The 23322-nt window shown below is 41.8% G+C and overlaps 1 protein-coding gene across 2 annotated transcripts in view; it reads right to left on the bottom strand.

The window, feature by feature from the left end:
* The window catches only part of XPO6 (exportin 6), a 96373-nt gene extending 74860 nt beyond the window's left edge, over positions 1-21513 (bottom strand). The window contains exon 1 of one of the 2 annotated variants that reach the window (XM_032460580.1): positions 20874-21513. In XM_032460580.1, coding sequence (XP_032316471.1) covers positions 20874-20876 — 3 coding nt within the window. In that variant the 5' untranslated portion in view covers positions 20877-21513. The remainder of the gene's footprint in view (positions 1-20873) is intronic. The other variant, XM_032460581.1, reaches the window with a different exon arrangement.
* Between the last annotated feature and the right edge of the window lie 1809 nt (positions 21514-23322).

Raw genomic sequence — 23322 nt, 5'->3', positions numbered from 1 at the left:
AGAGGAAACATCTTGTACACAGAGGACAGTGTGTTTTATGCTGGGAAAAACCTATTCATGTACTACTGGACAATCTATAAAAACAAGAAGTACCAATTAGCTACCAACGGACAGATGCACTGGTTTCAAAAATTTCCAACAAATCTAAAGAAAGCTACTGAGTCATAACAAGTAAATGCTATACCTGATTCTAGACTAGATCCTGTACTGGAGGGAAATTCTATAAAGATCACAAATGAGCCAAGTGATAAAACTAGAATACAGATGGTAGATTAGATTCAAGTACTGAATCAATGTTAAATTAATTAAAGTTGACAATTGCACCATGGTTATGTAAAAGAACATCCCTATTAGGAAATATACTATATAGGGGCAATGGACCATGATGTAGGCACCTTACTCTCCAATGGTCAGAAAATATTGTGTGTTTATATATGTATGTGCATATATATACACCTAGAAAGTGCAAATAATAAAACAAACATGGCAAAATATTAACAAGAGGCGAGTTTGAGTAAAGAGTATAAGAGTGTTCTTGGCACTACTCTTTCCTTGAAAGCTTCTGTCAGTTTGAAATTTCTCCAAATAAAAAGTTTTTTTTAATTGCATCTGTTGGATTGGTAACCTCCACCTTGCTCCTCACTGCTCCAAGCTAGATGGCCAAAGTGGAAAGAAAAAGTGAAAAAATAGTACAGCAGGAGGGAGAGGATTACTTGATTCTCTCAGATGCCAGATTTATTACTGCACATTGTTTTTGAAAAAGAGTATTACACACCCTAGACATTAAAAATTTCACATCTGTTGGTTGGGCAACAACCATAACCTACTAAGAGCTAAAATACATATAATTTATATGCTTATTTATTTATATTCTAGTCAGAAGGCTTTGATTAGACAGCCAAAAAAGCAAATGATAAAAATAGTTATTCTGCAAGAAACTGTCTAAAATAAATAAGTAATATAGCCAAGAATAAGCTCTCTCTCCACAATCCCATCTGCTTCTCTTTCCCAGGTACACATCCCAGGAGGATGAGTGTTTACATCTGCATGCCTAGACAATTAAACTCCAAAAGATACTTACTGAGCACTTTAACGCAAGGCATGCTACCCAAGAATTCCTAAAACAGGATCACAGAATCTTAAGTGAGAAATAAGCAAACCCCAGAGAACAGCAAGTCCAATCTCATTTTACAGATGGGGAAAATGAAGCTCAGAGAGAGGATCTTGCCCAAAATCGACTAGCTATTGGGCAAGTCACCAGGCAGGGCCACCAGACCCCTTTCCCAGCAATGGCTCCTTTACCCCTTAAAGCACAGGAGCTCTGCTCTAAGGGCTGTAAGGATGATGAATAAGCTGGCATTACCTTGCATCTGATGAAATCAGGTTAACAAATGGGTGTGAGGTTGACAGACCACCATAAGAACATGCTGCAAATCTGAATCACAATTAATGCTACAACTCCTATGTAAATAATTTCATTTCAGTTGCTGTTACCAAATGCACTGTTTAAGAGCAAGTCTCTTATAAAACCCATACCACCTTTATCCTGAATTACTCCCAGACAGAACTAGCATTTTAAATAACAGTTAAAATAACATTTGTTTGAAATTTTGGTAAAAACCTCCAGACTGTATTACAGACTATTGGAATCTGGGGGAGCATAATCACTTCCTTTCCCCTGTCCTGGTTCTATTCATTGATACATAGCCTCAAGAGACCAAGAACAGATCAAAATCTAACGTCCTTCTCATGACTGGCAAAGCTGCAACCTCCTTCCGCTCCCAAACTGACTTGGCCCACCACCTCTCCCAGGAACAAGGCAGAGAAGCGGGGGTAATGGGGACAGGTGGTGGCTGCCTATCCAGGATCCAAGGTGTGGCAGCCGGGGTGGCCCAAAGCTGCACGACTGGGTGCAGGCTGATCTTTCCCGCCTGCACGCACCCTCAGCCAGGTCACAGTTTTGTAAGAAAACCAAAGAGCGTGATCAACAGCTCACGCAATGCCCAGGTGTGGACAGAGTTCAAGCACAGACAAAAATAAGACACTGATTTCACACTTCTGATAGAAAAATGAAGAATTCAGAACCCAAACATAGACTCAAGATAAGCTGCAAAAATAGGAATAGAAAAAGCAAAGACCTTGGAACAGAATTCCAGCCTGAAACCCAGGAGCATGGACTCACAGGTTGCCCGCGTCCACAGACAGGTAGAGGGCCATTCCCCACCACCAGCTCTACCAGCGCCACTTCTACCCGCAGGAATTGCTCCTCCTCCTCCGACTCCTTTACCTGAACTAAACAGTATGCCATATCCATATCCACCACCATCACTTGTGTTTGGGGATCCCCTGGTCTAACTTATAAAATGAAGAAATAAACCTGAAAAAACAAACAGAAGCCACGATTGGAAGTGGGACACAGAAAGACAAGCTTCTCCTGAGGGTAAGCAGGTGAGAAGACACAAGCATAAAGCTGGGCAGTGTTCTGATAGTGACTTTGCACCTGGCACATGTGGGCCATCGTGCCAACCTCCTCTCAGTGCACCCATCACAGATGAATCAGAAGATAAATCACTCCTGTGGGAAATAAGAGGAAGAGGACAGGGCCCAGAATAATGTGCTCCAGTACTGCTCCCATCTGGGGTACAGACAACCCCCTGAATGTGCGCCAAAGCAGGGCTGAGGGGACATAGAAAAGGTGCTCTCTACATGAGCAATGAGAGAACTCACAGGCTTCATGGGAACCACTGCTACCACTGAGAGAGAGGTCCTCAGCCACAGCCTGGCAGAGAAAACACTAGGTGAGAGCCAGCCCCAGCTCCAGAGTACAGCTGCATAACTTAGGGCAAATCCTGCAAGTTCTTGGAGCATCTTCGGTATTAAATGCAAGTAGGTGTGTGTACTGTGTGTTGATTATAAAGCACTATGCAAATGTTGCCTAATATAGTCATTCCTCCCTGACTACAAGCTTCTCTTACCTGGCCTTCCATGTTTGGATTTGCTTTTATAAAGGCAAAGTCCCCTAAGTTGTCATCAGCTCGTCCCTCTTAATACACCCAGCACCACCTTAACACTTTAATTCTTAATTTATGATATTACTCTAAGGCTCTCAAAGTACCATTACCAACTGCCAAAGGGTGCTTATGTATCCCACACAATATAAACGATAATGGCCACGAGAGCAGCTGCTGGAGGACCTTTGATGGTGTTACACATTATACAGGAAGCCTGATGGTGGGGCACAAGCAGAGATCTGCATTCAGTAGGAAGTGACTCTTCCTGGCTGGAGGGCTCTAAATGCTCCTCCCATCACCACAGATAATGACTAGCCACAAAGAAGATACCAAAAGCTCCAGTGAGAGCAACCCTCTCTGGCCAGGAACTCTCCTATGTCCCAGGTTCTGCCCAGTACTACTAGTCGATGCAATTTTCTTAAGTCTTACTTTCAATAGTATGCTTGGTAATCAAAACTGTGATTTTTTTAAAAGCTGTAACTTTTACAATATGGAAAGCTACTGTAATACTGAAACTATACAGGATTCTCTTCCTCCACTCCACTGAAGACTCACTGGGTTAGAAAGACAGAACAGTGGCAGCTTTTTGGATATTTTGGGGAGGTGGGGTAGGAAGGCAATGAGGAGTGGGAGGACTGGAGGTGGGAGGTATGCAGGAGAAAGGAAATGGATACTTAGCTCCTGTCCAATTGTCTGACCATGCCAGGAACGCTGGCCTTGCTCACATCCTTGGATAATGAAGGGATGACTCAACATGCAGTTCTCCATCAGCCTCCAATCCCCACACAATAAGCACAATGAGCTTGAGAGGGGAGCATGTAGTCACCCTTCCCAGAGTTCTCAACTGACCCTGCTAGACCATAGGGGAAAGTAGTGGAAAAGAGGTCAAGATAAAGTGCTGCTTCTCAGTCACACCTCCCAGCTCTGCTCCTCACTATGGGCAGCAGGCAAAGCCAAGGACTAGAAACTCCACACCATTCCACCTGTGCCCTTCTACTGTACAAGTGGTTAGGTGCTCCCTATCCTGGGAACACCTTAAGATGAATTGTTTGCCACAGAGTAACTGTGAAGGGTGTGGGCTCAGGAGACAGCCCAGATCTGCATCTGATCTCCAACTTCACCTCTTACTTTGTGCATGGCTTTCAGCAAATTAACCTCTCTGGGTCTCAGGTTCTTCACTTGCAAAATGAATTTACAACAGTATTCCCCCTCACCAGGTAATTGTGAGAAATGAACGACATAATGTAGGTAAATCCCTTGGCACTTTCAACCACAAATGAGCAAAGCTATTTCACTATACATCACTGGTGAGTCAATGAGTTTGGGGGGGGGGGGACCAAATAAACAAAAATCCCACATAAGTCAACTAAATGCTCAAAAAAATTCCAAGAATACCACTGCCTTCACTTTCATTTTTCTACAGATCAACCTACCAGTGCCACAAAGAAAGAATATAAGACCAGCACCACCATCTTCCAGACTCTGTTTAGGACAACACAGATAGGAATCAGATCCATTGATTCCAGCAAGAAAAAAAAGTTTTTTTTTTAAAGAAAAAAATATTACATAGAATCATAATATATAAAACAGACTCAATCAGAGACTCTGCTTAGTTAACGGGGGTGGAGGAGGACACAAATGCCCACTCAGCATTTGGACACCTCCAAGAAACACTAAGGGCCTACAGAGCACAGAAAACACATGTAAATTCCTAAGCATTACAGCCCTTCCAGATTTGATTCAGGTTCTACCAAGTCTGGGAGGTTTTCTTCAGGTACTAAATGGATGCTGAAAGACTGGTTTGCAAATTCTCAAATTACCTTCAAACTGCAAGCCCCTCCCCACCACCCAGGGTATCACTGGTTGGGCTGACTCACACTGACCCCAACCCACCCTCAAGGGGGTCATGCTCTAGAGAAATGATTAACAGACTAATGAAAACAAGACATGGACTTGCCCACTTATGAATTTACCATGGAAGCTATATTTGGTTCAATAAATAAAATCCTCTATCTATACCAAGCATTCCATCTCAGTAGGTGCCTGATCAAACTCTGAAGGCCTCTAGAAAAACTTCCCGAAAAATGAAAACCACTCACCTAGAAATACTAAACTTCCCCCACCACCCAGGACTTCAGTGAAGTTGTCCAACACGAAAAATAGACACCCCTGGACCCTCTCTGGTTGTCCTTGTTGTCTTCAACATCACTCTTACTTCTAAGCAAAAATGTATACAGTTCTGAGGTCTTATGTATTAGATATTGTAACAAACTTACTCATTTATTCTTAGGCTGGCTACTTTGTTGCTGCTTGCATGATTGCTAGTAGAGGTTAACTTCTACAAGTTTCCCGTATATTCCCAGTCATGGAATGTGCTGTCATTTCATTGGCTTTCACTCTCCAAGCACCACCCTCTTCCTAGCTTTGTCCCTGTTTTAGGTTCCCTCCTCCCCCAAAGTCTGTGGAGCCCTCTGCCCACCAACAGCAACCGTAAATGACAAATGGGACATCATGACCAACTAAATATGCTGAATTCAACATTGCTGCCATAGGTAGATTGTCAATTTTCAAACTTTAATATTAATACAGATTCAAATTAAGCTTTACTTATTCTAATTCATCTTTTTTTCTCTGCTCTAAAAGATACTGAGATGCCATATAATGTATGATTCCATTTATATGAAATATCTAGAACAGGCATAGCTATAGAGACAGAATGCAGATTTGTGACTGTCAGGGGCTAGAGGGAGACAGAAATGGGGAGTGACTGTTAATGGGTACAGGGTTTCCTCTGGAGTGATAAAAAGCTCTAAAACTCGAGTGGTAGTGGTTGTACAACATGGTAAATGTACTTTAATGTCACGGAACTGCAGGCTTTAAATGGTCAACTTTCCATTATGTGTTATTTTACCACAGTCAAAAAATAATAACCAACTTAAGACTGCGGGAAAAAATATGTTAAGACACCATTTCCAATACAGTAAAGTGAGTATAAAGGATACTTAAATAGTTAATAAAGTAAGCATACGGGATCTGTCTCCTATAAGCAGATAAATAAAATCTAACTTGGTGAAAACTTTTCCTACCGAAAAAAAAAAAAAAAAGATACTGAGGAACAATGAAAAGCCATTTTTTTACCTACTAAATTTGCAACAATATTAAGACTACCCAAAGCTGATAAGTATTTATCTACAGCTGGTGGAAGAATAAACTGGTATAACCTGTCCAGAAAATAGCTGCTGACATACCTTTAAAATGTTCATATTAAATCTAAAACTATTTTAAAATTAAAGGTTTATTTTTAAAAACAATCTTCATACCCCTTGGGCCCTTCTTGGAATCTAGCCTAAGGCAATTTTCTGAAATACAGAAAAAGCTTTTCGCAAAAACATTAATCACATATTATTTACAATGGCCAAAAAAATGGAACAATCTAACTGCTGAAGAATCCACGCAATGCAATATTATAGAGCCGTTGTAAATATTTATGAAGTATTTAATGATTTGAAAAACCACTTATACTACATTAAGTGGAAAAGGCAGAAGAAAAAAGCACATTTACAGTGTGATCAACCATATTTAAAAAGCAAACAGAAAAAAAGACTAGAAGGAAACAAAAGTGTTATTAGAGGTTGAATCAGATGGTGATAATTTCTTGTCTATTGCATACTCATCAAATAGTCTACAGAGTTCAAGATACTTTTTACAATCAGGAAAAAATAAGCAAAATCAAAAGATGACAGAGAAGACCTGTGATCACATCAGTACCTGCTTTAACTGCCAAACACTACTAGGATGAAGAAGGTGCAGAAACTGAGCTAAATCACTGCCCACAAACGTTGGAAAGCTTGGCTACTGCAGTTTTGTTTTTGTTTTTGTCTTTAAAAACCCCTACTGGGAAAAGAGTACACAGGAAATCTCCATACTATTTTTGCACTCTTCTGCAAGTCTAAAATATCTCAACATAAGATGTTTAAATTAAATAAATGAATCCTTGATAGATCACTTAATTTGTCTTTCTCTAAAAACAGAATGCAGAGTATAGACAAATAATTTCCTGGGCACTAATAAAGTACATGGCTCCTTTCCTCATGAATTAAATAAAACCCTTTCCAGGATTAATTGCCTTCACAGAAATCACCTGCGCTGCCTATTAGACGTCTTTTTCTTCAATATTTCAAAGATTTCATCTTCATGAACTGCGTTTTTTCACTCTTCTGTGTATATCTGTGACTCCATCTGCCCAAAATGGCCCTTTGCTTACCCACTTCATGCCTCAAATTCTTTGCCTAGTGACTTCCTACTTCTGCTTTGAAACCCAACTCATTTGTCACCTCCTTTGGGAAGTCTTCCCTGATAACAACCCTCCCATCCCCAGTGTGGCCAGGGCTTTTTTTTTTTTTTTTTTTAAAGTATGCTGTACCTCTCATAAGGTTCTATGTCTGTAGTTATTCCTCAGAAACTGTATTCATTTGCTGACTTGTACATCTCCTCTTCCAGAAGTTAATAAACTTCTAGAACTTCTAGTTTTAGAACTTTAGAACTTTTCCCTACTTACATTCAATAGCTGTAGGCCAAATGATTTCTCAGTTATTTTGCAACTCTGTTTCAAGTGAGCCCCCAAATTTACCAACAATGCTCCCTCCAGCTCCTGACTTTCCATTTCAGTAAAGAATTACAAATTACACACATTCCAGTGAGTACACCGACACAAGTGTCTTTTCAACTTTCTCCAAAAAAATCAGCAGTGTTAGCAACGGTCCAGCATTCACTTAATATTAGGAATTGCTTTTCTCTTTCTACATCCAGAATATGGTGGATCTAAGACACCAAATTTTAACATTCTACTCTTTAATTTATCCATAATTTCTCTGCTAACTAAGAACTTAAACTTCCTCATATCTTCTCATCTGCAACACCAGTCCTACTAGCTTAATTTCTTTTGGGGATTATTTTCTATAAAGTAATGAAGATTATTATAACTCCCAAGTCATAACCCTGATGAGTAAAGAACCTCCAGGCTGCAATGAGCTAGATCAGCTGGGCCCACTCTTGCCAGGCAAATGATTAACTCCAGACACCTGAAGGCATTGCAAGCCTTTTTTTTTTTTTTAGAATAACAAATGATTTATCAAAGGCTTTGAAGGTTACTGACAGTCAAAAACACAAGAGTTAAGTATCAAGTGTCTACTAAGTATACCAACAAAAGCCGTCCACTCAAAGCTCTTTTAATCTGTTCACTATGGAGGTGTAAAGGGGGATCTTCTCAAAATATTTTCTTGTATTTCTTTGAGATCTTTTCAAAAGTCAAGTTTTTTCTCTTCATAAAAAGTCTCCTTTACAGCTACACAAGGATAGGATTTTTCATCACTTCTCAGAAAAACATGTCTGCCCACTGAGCCCTGGAGACATGGACCAGTCACCCACACAGTAAAATGCAATGAAGGCCACTGGTGTTCCTCAAAGATAACATATGTGCCTGGATCTTTAATTTGCTTGTAAAGGTTGGGGGTATATGAGGAGGGAAGGGAGGAAAAAAAGAAAAGAGGGAGGAGGAAGAAAGAAAAAACATATATTGACTTTTAAACAATTAAGGCTTAACAATCCACAATTTTCAAGAAATTTCAAGTTTACCTATAGCCCCAGGACAGATGCCTTCTCAAGCAGGTGTACGCTCTCTCTGCCATTAGAGAATTTTCAGTAGAAAATCAGAGAACCCTAAGCATGACTATAAACTTTCCCATGAAGCTACTTCATACATCCTTTAACATTTTAAACTCAGGCTCTGGTTCATAAGCCCAATTAACAAAACCAGCAACAAATGATTACAGGAAAAATCACTTCATCAAGGTGAGCTGTGCAACTTTTGGGCAATGGAACTGCTTTCCTCCAATTAAACCTGTTCTTACATTATATTATGACAAATAAACACGAAACCAAGTGGGGAGCAATATATAACTTAATTACATAGATCATCAGACAAAGGGTAAATGTATGATGGTTCAGAAAACTATCAGATTATAGTCCCATTACCAAGACAATCATTTTATTCAAGCCTACAATATTAGTACACAAGAAATGATAGTGTTGTTAATCTGTCTAAAATCAGCAGCATAAGATTAATCAACTAAATGTGCAAGCTAATACAAGCCTAACTTTATCACTCTACAATTATTCACCCGAATTGTATTTTTTATTAAAAAAAAAAAGTTGTTGGCCAACAGAAAAGTGTAGAGATCAGGAATGGTCAGCTGACACAGGGAAAAACACCCAGAAATAAAACATTAAAAGATGTTCCACTTCACTCATAACTAAAGGACTGCACATTTAATTCCTGAGGTGCCATTTTCATCTTTCATATTAAAAAGTTTTATTGGTGTCAGCCAGAAGATGGGGAAACAGGAACTATCCTATTAGTAAGAGTACTAGCTATCAGAATTCTTCTTTACCAGAATTTTTAAGTGCATTCACTGTTTGCCACCACAATTCCATTTCTAGAATCTTATCCTACAATCTCACAAAATGGACAAAGATATATTTGATGTTTATTGTAGTACTGATGGCATTAACAGCATATACCAAAAATCTAATGTAATTAACATTAAAGACCTAGGTAAGAACTTTCAGGCAGGCATACCATATTCCAGGGCAAACTGATGAAAGAATGATCCACACTAAAAGATACTCTAATTGAATTAATGAACTTCTGTAATACAGATTTCTCCCTGCAATCATACAAAAAAGGCAAGTTCTCTCTAACTGAGGTAAAGGGAGAGCATTACATGAATTAGGCTAACCAAGCTTTTCTACACAACCACCTTCGATGGAAGGAAACAATGGAGAAATATCCACAGAAGTTTAAGGAAAATAATGTATGAAGTATGAATATTATACCCATCCAAGTTACCATTTATGGATAAGGACAACAGACATTTTCAAAATGAAATAATTCAGAGAATAGAGCAACCACGAACTCTTTCAGAAAAATATGTATGTATCAGCTGATCGATGTTAAATAGATTAAAAGGGTCAAGAAAACACTCAACAATGTCTACAAGATCTGAGGGAAAGAGTGCAACCTAAGAATTTTATACCTAGCCAAGATGTCCTTCAAATATAAAGGCAGCCAGACATTCTTAATTCACCAAATAAGGCAACCTTTTTTAAAAGTGACAAGCGGGGAGGGTATAGCTCAGTGGTAGAGCACCCTAGCGTGCATGAGATCCTGGGTTCAATTCCCAGTGCCTTGACTGAAATAAATAAACCAATAAACAAATAAATATGTAATTACCTCCCCCTGAAAAAAAATTAAAAATACAAAAAATTAAATTTAAAAAAAACGGACAATAAAATCTAGCTAACAGGGAAATTAATCAAAAAATTCAGATACAGAAAGACTACAGTTAAAAGAACTAGTGGGGAACGTTTGAATCCTTTAAAATAAAAAACTAAGACTAAATACCAAGGGTATTATGGTTACAGAACAGGCTACAAATGCTCTAAAGACACTGACAAAGTAAAATAAAAAGAGGGAGAGGGAAAAGTGGAAGGAGTGAAAATTTTCTTATTTTTCCTATTATGAAGTTCACTGATACTGCCTAGAACTGAAACATGGAATTTATTTATAAAAAATGATGCCATCTTTGTAATGTTTTTCTTATCTTTTTTCTTTATCATATAAGGATTTACCAAGAACTAATAATTATTGAAGTAATAATTGAAGATACTTGACAATTCATTTTTCAGTTTCACTTGTTTCATCTTCTGCTGTTAAATTCAAGTGAGATGGAGAGACCTCAAGAGCACTATGTTCAGTGAAAAAAAAAATCAGGATCAAAAGGGTACAGCCTTCAGATTACATTCATAAACCAAATCAAAACAACAAAACTACAGAGATGGAGAACAGATTAGTGGTTGCTAGGAGAAAGGGAGGAGGGCTACAAATACGAAGAATATTAGGCAAGAGTTAGTTCTTTTGTGGTGATGGAAAAGCTCAGTACCTTGACTGTGGTGGTAGTTACAAGATCAGTACATAAAATAAATTGCATAGAACCATACACATTCACATGAATGCAAGTCAAAAAATGGTGAAAACTGAATAAGGTCTGTAGTCAAGCCAATAATTGAATAGTACCAATGTCAACTTCCTGGTTTTGGTATTGCACACAGCTATGTAAGATGTCACCGTTGGTGGAATCTGGGTGAAGGATACACAGGACTCCTTGTACTCATTTTGCAACTTCTTGTGAGTATATAAATATTTCAAAAAGTACAGTTTTGTTAAATGCAACAGTAAATTGATTTTTACTTTAAAACTCTCATGACCTAAAAAAATCAACATGATCACTTTTTTAATGAAAGTATTCATTTTAGGTATCTACCCTCCTTATCCTATAGACAAATAGATACAAAGATCTATGGACTATTTATATAATGTTAATCACAGTTTTAGGTAGTAGGATTTAGGGTGATTTTTTTTTTTTTTTTTGCCATGTTCTTTGTCTTTTGACACTGCTTGATTTTGAGCATAGTTTTTATAAAAATTATCCAGCTGTTACCTTAAAAAAAAAAAAGATCTATCCGGGTCTGATTATTATCTAATTTAGGAACCAGTGATTTTTTTCCCGAGACTGCATTTAACACACAAAATACCTTTACCTATTCAGAGAGTCTGAGACCAGAGATCTTTTTCATTATAACCTTCACATAAAGCAACAGCAGGCTGCTCTGATGTAAATGCACTACTGCATATGCTAAGCCTAATGAGCTTAAGTGAACTGAAACACCCAGAGAAGTCAAGAAACCTTCCATTCTGTTGTCCTGTAATGTGGTCCAACTACCACTTTGCCTTCCAAAGTCACATTTTCTTCTATTCTATCACATTAGAGCATATGCAGAAATATCTATTTTCTTGTTTGTTATCAGCAAACTTTTACCATCTTGCCTTTTACCATTATGAGAAGTAAATTATGCATGTTTTAAGGCCAGATGACTAGATGTACTGTTTTTCCTGGGACAACATACCCAGTTGGGTTACATTTCAAGTAAAAATGCCTATGTAAATGTGCCAGTCTCAAAAAGAAACCTAGTGCTACAGAAAGAACATAGGCTGTACATTTAGCAGCTTGGGTCTGAACCCTCTTATAAACTTGCTATATAATTTTGGACAAGCTACTTACATTACCCTCCCTGAGCCAGTGTCCTCATCTTCCTCAACTGTAAAATGGGAACAGGTAATACCAACCTTGCAGGGTGGCTGTAAGGGACTACATGAGGTACTGCATGCAGTATACATCAGGCCCCTGAACAATGACTAGCACAGAGTATAATTATGAAACACAAACAGACCTTTTTCTCCCTCTGAACCCCAGCTTCCTTCCCTTCCCATCAGCCTCTTTCACCTCCCTCACTTCCCTCTGCCTGTGGGTTTCCTCAGTTACTATCCACAGCCCTCACCTGACCCCCCACACACCCACCCCTCCCCAGCAGTTCTCAGGAGCAGTTTTTGGAGCCTCACAAGTAGACCATCCACACAGCATTTGTTCTAACAATTCCTCTTGCTCACCTGCTCCCCACCCCCACCTGCCCAGGGGTAAAATACTATTATCTGAGCTTGCTGGCTGCATGGGTTTTGGAAAAACAGAGTGTTTACTATATTCATACTCTACTTCATTTTTCAATCTTACTACAGTCTCCAAATGCTGCTACTATCATTTACTAACCTCAAGGGCCTACCTTGACCATCTTGGATTTGTTTTCAAACCTGACTCTTCAATTACATAAATATCTATTCAATGCTCACTGGGCATTGGGAACGTAAAGAGTGAGACTCATCTGATACGGACTCATAATAAAGTGAAAGAACTAATCCTCTCCATCCCCAGGCTTGGAGGGGGAAGAAGGGGGAGGAAGGGAGAGGAAGCCAGGGAAAGGATGGAGGAGTTCACATTTCGCTCTTGAAACTTCTGAATTATCTGACACTTACTACAAGAATGTAGTCTTGTAATTCTTATATAAGAAAAACAAATAAATCAAAACATAAAAGCAAAAAGAAAACGTAACTATAATCAAAGATAATAAATGTTAAATCAGTGGCTGGAGAGCCTCAAAGAGGTCATGTTCATGGTAGGTAAGGTCTCACCTGCAAAAAGAAGAAAAAGACATTCAAGCAGAGGGAAGAGTACTGAAAAAGGCAGGTAAGTGTGAAAGGGTACTTGGTGTTCTGGGAATGACAAGTGGTTTGCTGCGGTTAGAGAACAAGATATAATTCGAGAAGTCTTTAAAAGATATTCCAAACAAATCACTTTAAGTATTTAATCATCTTCATCCTTACTGAGACAACTAAAAGTAGGTGAAATTATGAAAATCCAGAACCCATGTGCTTTCCACTATTCTTCCATGGTAAAAACTTGGTCTCTGACAACACTGGAGACCTTCTGCTCTGAATAATTTGGGGTCAAGTGACATGATCACATCTCAGTTCCATGAGGTAGCTCTGGCAGGAATACAGGAAGAAGATGGACTAGAGGAAGAAGAACCTGGAAGCTGTCGAGACACCAACCATGAGAGCAAGAGATGACAACTGGCCTGACCGAAGTGGAGGGAATGGAGGGAAAGGCCAAGTTCAGGACACAAATAAGTTAGCTACAGCATCAACAGGTCTACAAGTGAGGGACTAAAGGCAAAGAGGAAGTTAAAGATGACTCAGGTTTATCACTTGAGTATCCAGTGAATAAGACCAGTAACAGAACTAAGTATGGGGGTGGAGGCGCTACCCCAAGGGGAAGATAATAGATTTGGTTAACACATGTATAATTTGATGTCCACAGGACACCCCGGTGGATATTCAAGGCTGGAGAGGATGGTTGAGTTTTCACTGGTACACAGGTCATAGCTGAGGCCATAAGAAAGAAGATCAAGGGAGACTGAACTAAAATAATGGAAGCCAAAGGAACCAAGAAAAAGGGTTTTGGGTGGGGGAAAGGAGGACCAGTGGTTGCCAAAAGGAAAAGTCAGATGACACAAGGACTGAAAAGAGGCTATTTATGTATTCATTGTACTACACCACTTTATATAAGGGACTTGAGCATCCGCTGATTTTGGTATACACAGGGGCTCCTAGAACCAATCCCCCAGATACTGAGGGACAAATGTACACTGGATTCAACATACAGGCATCACTGAAAAGTAGTGAAGACAAAAAAACCAGTCTGCAATGGGTTGCACAATGAACCACTGGTAGGGAGGGAAAGGGAGGTTGAAAAAGTAGAGGCAGAAAGTAGCAGTCGCACATTCAGGAGCTCGGTCCCTCTTCACCCCAGCCTGTGCTGTTACATCCGCCTTGACTTGGACATGTATGTCGACAATCCAACTACCTAAAATCATCAAGATCCTTGTTCTGCCCAAAGTCAATTACCTTCAGCTCAACACAGCAGCAAATGCCTGCCTACAGACAGAGTCAAATCCCTTATTCTATCAGCCCATCTGCTGACATCTTCATGTCAGCTTCTTTACCTGGTATCTCTTTCATTCCTACCAAATCCAAATCACCCATTAATTAAAATTTCCCACTATTCCCAATTGCTAGTTTAGAGGCTTCCAAAATCAGCTTAAGCTCACCCCTTCCTTCAACCCTCGAGTCTGGAATCAGTTTTAAGTGACAATTCTCTTGGTCAAGTCTTTCTCTCCACTTGTAACTCCTCATCCACGAGCAGACCTTTGTCACATCCATATAGGCCTGGTGTCCTATCTGGTTTCCCACACCACTCTTAACCTATACACAGTAGATGGATTAATTTTCCTTTAAGGAAAAATTAGCCTAAAAACAAAGCCAAACTCCCCAGAGTAGTGCTGGAGGCTTTCCATCATCCAGCCTTTAACTGTTTTTATAAGCTTTCTCTCCAACTACTTCACAAAAATCTCCACCATGGCCAAACCAGTCTATTAGATGATTTCTTAACACTTCATGTTTAGCTATACCCTTCTCTTCTGAAACACCCCCTCTCTGAAAGTTCTAGTCATCACAGGGAACATCGCTTACTCCCTTTCTCGAAAGGTCTTGAACACTCAAGATCTCCACAGCATTCCTAACTACAATGTAACTGTCTACTACGCCAGAAACTGCTCTAGGCTCTTGGGATACATTAGTGAACAGAGCAAAGCTTTAGGGAGTTAGTATTTTAGCAGAAAGAGGTAACAAAAAATAGACCTCATAAATAACTTAAGCATGTAAAGTGTTTAAAAGTGTAAATGCTACAAATAAAGAAGCAAAGTGGGATATGAAGGACTGGGAGTTCTGAAATGGGATTAAAATTTTAAGTAGGGTGGTCAGAACTGGCCTCACTGGGAAGGTGACTCTGGAGAAGGCTTGAAGAAGGTCATGTTGGGCATGTAGGTATCTCGGGGAAAGTGCGATCCAAGCAAAGGCGACAGCCAGGCCAAAGCCCTGAGGCAGGAACATACCCGGAACATATGAACAGCAAGGAGGGCAGGGTAGCTGAACAGAGTGAGCCAAGGGAAGAGTAGCAGGAGATGGGATCAGAGTGTAACCTGGGGCCTGGAGGGCACCATAAGTCATGGAGGCGCACGTGGGCCGCTATGGCCTTCACTCTCAGTGAGATGAGGAGCCACGGGAACAGGGCTGACACATGATTTGGCTGAGATTTTTCAAAGGATCACTGAGGCTACTGTGTTGAAAACAGTCTATAACGTGGCAAGGTCAGAAGCAAGGAGAACAGTTAGGAGGCAACTGCAGTAATTCAGGCAAGAGATGATGAAGGCCTGAACAGAGAGGTAGCAGTGGAAAGAACAAGAAGAGATAAAATCCTGGCTACATTTCGAAGGTAGAAAACAGTCAGCTTTCCTGATATGGACCAGATGTATAGTGTGAGAGAAAGAAAGCTCAAGGATGACTTCCAAGTTTTTGGCACAAGCAACTAGAAGCTGGAGTTGCCCCCAATTAAGATAGAGAAGGCTGTCAGTGGAAAAGAATTAGAGGGGAAGATCAAGAGTTGAGTTTTAGACATATTACATTTGAAGGGCCTGACATATAAGCTTGCATATCAAATAGGCACAACTGCAGCTGAGGGGAGAAGTCTGGCCTGGGAGCTCACCAAGTCTGAGGCCTAGGGCATTCCAGCTGTTCAAAGATCAGTGGGATGAGGCAGAAATAGCCAGTAAGATGTGGGGAAACCAAAAGCACACTTCAGTGTCCTGGAGGCCAAGTGAAGAAAGACTTAACATTTCTGGAGGGAGGGATGGAGGAAGGGAGGCAGGCCTAACAGAAGGGGGAGTATTCAACTTGTCCAGTGCTACATCAGATCAAGTAAGATGAGGACTAACTACTGCGTTTAACAACAGTGGGTGTTGGGCCTGACAAGTGAGCTTAAGAGAGTGGAAGGTGAGAAATCAGAAACCACTCTTTCCTGGAGTTTTGTTGCAAAGAGGAACAAGGAAATGGGGCAGTAGCTGGCCAGGAAAGTAGCAGTGAAGGCATTCACGATGAGGAAAAAATAGCATGTCTGTGAGTGCATATATGCACATAAAGCCCTAAAATGTCCTAAGCACTCAAATGTTAATTCCTTCCTTCACTTCAACCCTTGACACCTATTATTTTCTATGACCTTTCTTATATATATCTAATCTTCATAACTATCTGCAAACTTTTAAGTAGAAAGCCCCTTTTTTCCTTGTCAAACTCAAACTCTTCCTAATCCTTCAAAACTCAAATATTCCTCCTGGCCCCTCTCCTCAGCTAATCTCCCTCAGATAGGCCCCTTTGTACCACTGCATTTATCTACTATGGTCACTCTTACCACAGCCTCTTGTAATTATCAGAACATATGTCCCATTTCCTCACTAAACCGACTCCTAGAGGGCGGGAGCAATATTACCCCTCCTGGGGTAAAAAGTGTAACACTTAAGAGCACTGACTCTGGAGCCAGATTGTCTGGCTCTGAATGCGAGTTCCACCACTTGGTTGCAGAGTGACCGTGAAAAGTTGCCTAACCATTCTGGGCCTTGAATGTTCTCATTTATAAAATGGGAAATAAGAATAGCCTCTGCCTCCTGACACTGCTTGAAAGAGTAAATGAGTTAGCATATGTAAACTCATTAGCCTGGTATATGCTAAGCCCTACAAATATAAACTATCTCATTATAATACTGTATCCACAGTACCCAGGATTTTACGCTTGATGCAAGAAGTTACTTCTCCAAACACATTAACAGGGTTTGGGGAGGATTGTTAGCTGAGTAATTTCACATTTTAACCATGTCATGTACTAATTTTTTCAAAAGCCGTTCAGGTCATTTCTTGATAGTCTCCCAGACTATCTCTAATGTTGAGACTGCCAGGTGGAACCTCTAAGTACCACTGAACCTTTTCCTGCCATCTCCCTCCACCGCCATGGCTTCTTCATACCTCTCACTGCAGGGAGCACAATGTAACACAGCTGTTGAACAAACGGAAGAAACACCATTTGAGTGGCCAAATTTAAGATCTGATTTTGCCTCCATTACAGGGATCACTCACGAAGTTTAAAATTCAAAAATGAGAAGCCTTTGTAACCCAAGTAATTTTCTAAACAACTTTAAAAAGTGCTATTTTAAGCAAGGATTCAATTTCCCACAAAATTTCAGTAATAAGCAAAGCTCATTCAATATTAAGTAACAACTTTTCAGAGAAGTAGTGGGAACCTCTAAGATGTTACATCACCTAAGAACTCATAGGAATTCAACCCCAAATGATGATTTAATCAAATGTAGTTAGTTTAACTGTTCTAGTAATTTTGTGCTGCAACTACAAAACTTTAACTAGTTCTAAACTTGCAGGTCAAGATCCCTCCTCGTAGAGGGACAGTTTAAAAGAAACTCCCATACTCCCCAGCTTGCATTACTGGCTCAGAACCAAATAAAACATAGTTGGATGACAGTCCCGATCATCTTCCATCTCAGGCAGCACCTGCACTGCAAAGAGCACAGGCTTGGGAGTAGAGCACCCTGGGCCCAAATGGCAACTCCATCATTTGTTAAAAAGGTATCCTACAGCAGCTCTGCTCATCTCCCCCTGTGGTAGTAACGGCAATAATGTACCTAGAAGGACTGGTGTGCTTAACTGATACTGAGTGCCTAAAAAAAAAAAAAAAAAAAAAAACAATAAATGAAATATAGCTAGCTTAGTGGAGATATGTATGTTTGGGGGGGGAGATAATTAGGTTTATTATTAATTTTTTTATGGAGGTACTGGGGATTGAACCCAGTACCCTGTGCCTGCTAAGCAAGTGCTCTACCACTGAGCTACACTCACCCCCCTAAGATATTTAATAAATGGTAGTTTTATCATATTACACCATTTCCATCTTATTAGTGTAGAAGTTTTAGAAAGAAGGTATTAAAAAGGCCCAAACTTACATGCCAACTCTTTAAAGTAAAAATGTTTAGTCAGTAATAAGTAGAGAGGGAAAAAGTTCCTGGAACAATTTAGAACCGTGATCCCAGGCAAAAGACTCCCCTCCTATAACACACAAACCAGACAATGACTTCCTTGTTTTGGGGGGACAAGATCTGCCCACCCACATTCCTAACCCTGAGACACCTACAGAAGATGAACCCCTGGTGTCAGTGCTGCAGAAAGGACACGATTTGACAGTCCTATTCACCTTACATCTGCTGTGGTCATCCTCTGCATACTCAAGTAAGTGAGGGGTAGATTACAAACAACTTATCTCTGAAAAAAATGTAAATGGTGATCATGAAGTCAACTATTTTACAACTAATTGCTAAAAGGTCATTTTTACAATGCTCTCCTGACTGCCAATTAAAATGAAACCTGAATACAAGGGTGCTTAGCTAGCTGAAGTCCATAACCAATAAAATTCTATCGAAAGGTTCTAAAGCAATGTTGTAAGCTACCGAGGGGAGGCACATGTCTCTCTTGTTTACCTGACATTCCCTAGAGCCTGGCATATAGTGGCTACTTAAAATTCATTAAAAGATTTGTACACTCATTTTCACAGCCATCATTATTCACAATAGTCAAAAGGTGGAAGTAACCCAGTGTTCATCAACAAGATGACTGGATAAACAAAATGTGAGATATACACACAATGGAATATTATTCAGCCTTAAAAAGGAAGGAAATCCTGACAGATGCTACAACACGGATGAACCTTGAGGACATTATCCTAAGTGAAATAAGGCAGCCATAAAAAGACAAACACTGTATGATTCTATTTATGAGAGTAATCAAATTCATAGACAGAAAGTAGAATAGTGGTTGCTAGGGGACAGGTGGAAAAGTGAATGGGGGTTGTTCAGTGAGTACAGTTTCAGTTTTACAAGATGAAAAAAAGTTCTGGGGCCGGATGCCTAACAATGTGATTGTACTTAATGCTACTGAACCATAATCTTAAAAATGGTTAAAATGGTAAGTTTTGTTATGCATATAACACCACAATTTAAAAGTAAAAGCAAAAGAAAATTCATTGAAAGAATAAACGAAGTAAGGAATACTGAGTACTACTTTCATCATTCACTAAATATTATATCTCATACCTGTAGATTATTCAGAGAATTCCTGCCTCCACACTTTATAGCTGAGGAAATCGAGACTGAGAGATTATCTGATCTGCCACTATCCTATAGTATCTATTATATTGTACTGCTCTGTATTAATGGTGTGTTTTATCTGACTAGTTGTAAGCTCCACGAAGACAAGGGTTATACCTTAGGTTTTCTTTCTATGCCCAGCACCTAACACATCACCCACAGGCCCCCTGAATGTTCTGAAAATCCCACTGGCCTGAACATTACATATGTCATTCCGGCCCTTTCTCTACTAAACCCCTAACATGGGAGGGGTAAAACAGGCAGCCTTAAGAACACTTTTGTATCTGGAGGTGCTCAAACACAGGCTAGGGAATCAACCACTCCCTACGGGCTTACCATGCACCAAGAGCTGGGCCAGATAAAACTTCACACAATTTCATCTCTGAGGGAACTGAGTCTACTGCAGTAGACAGGTTAAGTCTCAGAAATAATTACAGTAACAATAAGACAAATGCTTAAAAACAGATGTGACTACACAAATCTATGGGAGTACTGAGAGTGCCTGTGGGTCTGGAAAACGTGGAATGTTATCTTCAGAAGAGGTGGCTTCTGAACTAGATCTGGAAGGATGAAGAGTTCTCCAGGCACCACCAGGGAAAAGGCCAGAGCGTGTAGCAGAAAGAAAAGCAGACTGGTGTCAAAAGAATACGACATTCCTGACTTTGCTATTATTTAGGTAAATGACCTCTGAAAACCATAAACCCTCTCAGCTGCCCCATATATAAATCTACAACAAAACCCTCTCCAGCTGTGTTATGTGTTTGATCTAATAGGAGCTCTGAAATCAGACTACCTAGGTTCAAATCTTCCCACTGTCACTTAGGAGTGACCTTGAGCTGGGTAACTAGTTGCTCTTTGCCTCAATCTCCCCACTTCAGAACAGAGGGCTGGTGTGCTAATTAAATAATACATGTCAATCACTTAGCACAGCGTCTGGTACGTAGGAAGCCCTCAAAAAATAAATGATAACTATTATGATAAACTACAATATAAGAGGTCAATATATCAGATGCAAGGTCTGTGCCTGCTGCGTGTCCAGGTCCCTCCCAGTCCCGAGCCATCCCTGGCGGGGGGGGGGGGGGAGGGGGAGGGGAGCTCAGGGCCGGGCTGCAAACCCTGCACGCATGTGTCACTGCCGGGCTCGGCACGCGCCTCTCCCCGCCCTGGGGAGAAGCGATGGCTCAGCAGTCCCGGGCCCGCTCCCGCCGCTCAGACCGGGCACCCGGGGAGGGAAGAGGCTCGGACCCTACTTACCATGCTGGCCGGGGAGGGGCGGCTCAGGTGAGCTGGCTCTCGGGCTTCGGACACGTCCGGCTCGCACAGTTCAGGTCATGGTCCCAGAAGGCTCGGGAAGTCCCCCACCCATGCAAACACAACCGCTTCCCCACCCGGGTCCTGCGGGGACCCTCTAAAAAGAGAGCGGCCCCCCGGCCCGCCTCATCGGGGACCCCCCGGAACAATTCATCCAGACCCACCCGCCCCTCCCCAAGGAAACTGAAAAAGCAGGAAATGGGGCTCGGAGGCCAGCGAGGAAGGCAACGGCTCGGGGCCCCCCGCCCGGGCCGGACCCCCTGAAGGGAGGCTCCGGACCCAGGCAGGGGCTCCCCAGCCCCCGCGTTCAGAAGCGGCGGCGGGCCCGGCCCCAAGGCTGAAGGGGCGGAGGCTGAAGGGGCCTCGGCGGCGCAGCCCAGGCGGCCGGCTCAAGGGAAAGGCCCGGGGGCCCGCGCTATCCTTGCAGCCTCAGCCCACACGACCGCCGCCGCCGCCCCCCCGGAGCATCCCTGCGCGCGCCCGCCCCGGAGATGCCCGCTCGCGCCGCGCGGCCGCCCCCGACCAACAGCCCCAACGCGCCGGAAGTGGCGAGCGCCCGGCGCGGCCCCACGGCGCGGCCGCCGGGCTGCGGCGCTGGAACCGGACCAATCCGGAATGGAGCGGGCGAGGGGGTGGGGGCGCGGGGCGGGGCCGCACCTGACGGCTCTCGTCTGGCCCCGCCTCCGCCCCGCCCCGCCCCGTGCCCGCGGCCCTCCGCCCGTCCACGCGGGCTGGCGGCCATGTTGGTACAGGGCGCTGGGCCTGCCATCTTAGTAAAGGGGCGGTTTCTCTTTCGCTATCTTCGCTCATTCATTCCGCAAATGTTGACGGAGCGCCTTTTACGTGCCCAGGACCTGGCTGGAAGTCAGCGGCGCGCAGCCTCTGCCCTCGTGGAGCTTACATCCATTCAGTCCACACTCATTTGAGCCCTCTGTGGCCCAGGCGCCACTGCGGGTTCTGGGACTAGTACAGTAAACGAGATTGCTGTAGTCCTTGCCCCTCGAGGAGGCAGATAAGCAGCAAGTAGAGAGCAAGTGAATAAGTTAATTGTAAGAAGTGAGGAGTGCTAATAGTGTTATGAACGCAACGAATACGCGGGGCCCGAGATAGAAAATGGAACGGAGGAATGGAAAGGTAAACTGAAGCCCAAAGAATAAAGTCAGTAGTGGGAAGCACGATCAAAGTCGAAGGAACGGCAACTGCAGAGGTTCTGAGAGGGTAAAGATATTATGGGTTCCTGTTCCTATCTTCCAACCCACTTCACTTGTGAAAATGCTGATTTTACGAAACAGAATCATGAAACAGTCCCAAGCAGTAGAAGTGTTGCTAGGGCGTGCTTACTGCACAGACTGAGCAAATCTGTATTAATGGCTTCCAAACTCCAGCATGAACCAAAATTACCTGGAGGGCCTCCTGCTAAGACACTAATTGCCATTCCCCACTCCCAGAGCTTCTAATCAGTAGATCAGGAGTAGCACTTAATGATTTACATTTCTGACAAGTTCCCAGGTGATGCTAATGCTGCAGGTCCAGGGGTCACACTTGAGAACTGCTGATATAACCACAGAAAACAACAGCTTCCATTTATTCCTTCATCAAATATTTATTGTTGCCCACTAAGTGACAACCACTGTTCCGAGGACTCAGTGCTGAGCAAAACAGACACACTTGGGCCCTTATCAATAGAGAAAGAAATTATCTTTAAAATGTTACAAAATAAGTAATCAATTATCATTGTTATAAGAGCATTAAAGAAAAATACAAACCACTTGAGAGTGAATAGCCAAGGGAGCTAAGGTAATCTTGGAGGTTGGGATGGAGAGGAGGTTAGGAAGTGACATTTATTTAGCTGTAGCCTGAAAGACTTATCATAGTTTGCTGGTCAAAGAGAGGGGGCATAGAATCACCTAGACAGTATAAACTGCATGTACAAAGGAGCTGTTTCAGAAGGTAAATGCATTGAGGCCAAGTGACTTGTCCTTTCTTAGCTCAATTTACTGAGATGAGCAAAGGCTTTGGGATGAGAGAAATTTGGAGTGGAAAATCCAGCTCTTACCAGTAGCTGAGGTATATTGAGCAAGGGACTGTCAAAATCTTAATTTCCTCACTGTGTAATGGAATGAAATAACAGAAAGTCACCTCATCCTCAATAAGAGGTAAGCCTTGGCTCACATAACTCCCAGAACTGGATAACTAGAAATAGGTCAGCTTCAGGCTGGGAGTGATGGGAGCCCAGAATCTGTTCCTCTGGGATTTTCTTGGCTCTATGACCCTCTGTGTATCAGCCTAGTCCTCAAAATGGCTTCCAGGACCAGCCACAGCTGCAAAATTCCCTGTTGACATCCAGCAAGAGAGAGCACTTTTTCTCATGTCCTATCTTATGGCAATAAGC

Source organism: Camelus ferus, chromosome 18 (assembly GCF_009834535.1).
Source record: "Camelus ferus isolate YT-003-E chromosome 18, BCGSAC_Cfer_1.0, whole genome shotgun sequence".
NCBI classification, from domain to species: Eukaryota; Metazoa; Chordata; class Mammalia; order Artiodactyla; family Camelidae; genus Camelus; species Camelus ferus.
The sequence above is the reverse complement of the archived record's forward strand: the minus strand, read 5'-3'. Positions and strand labels throughout refer to the sequence as shown.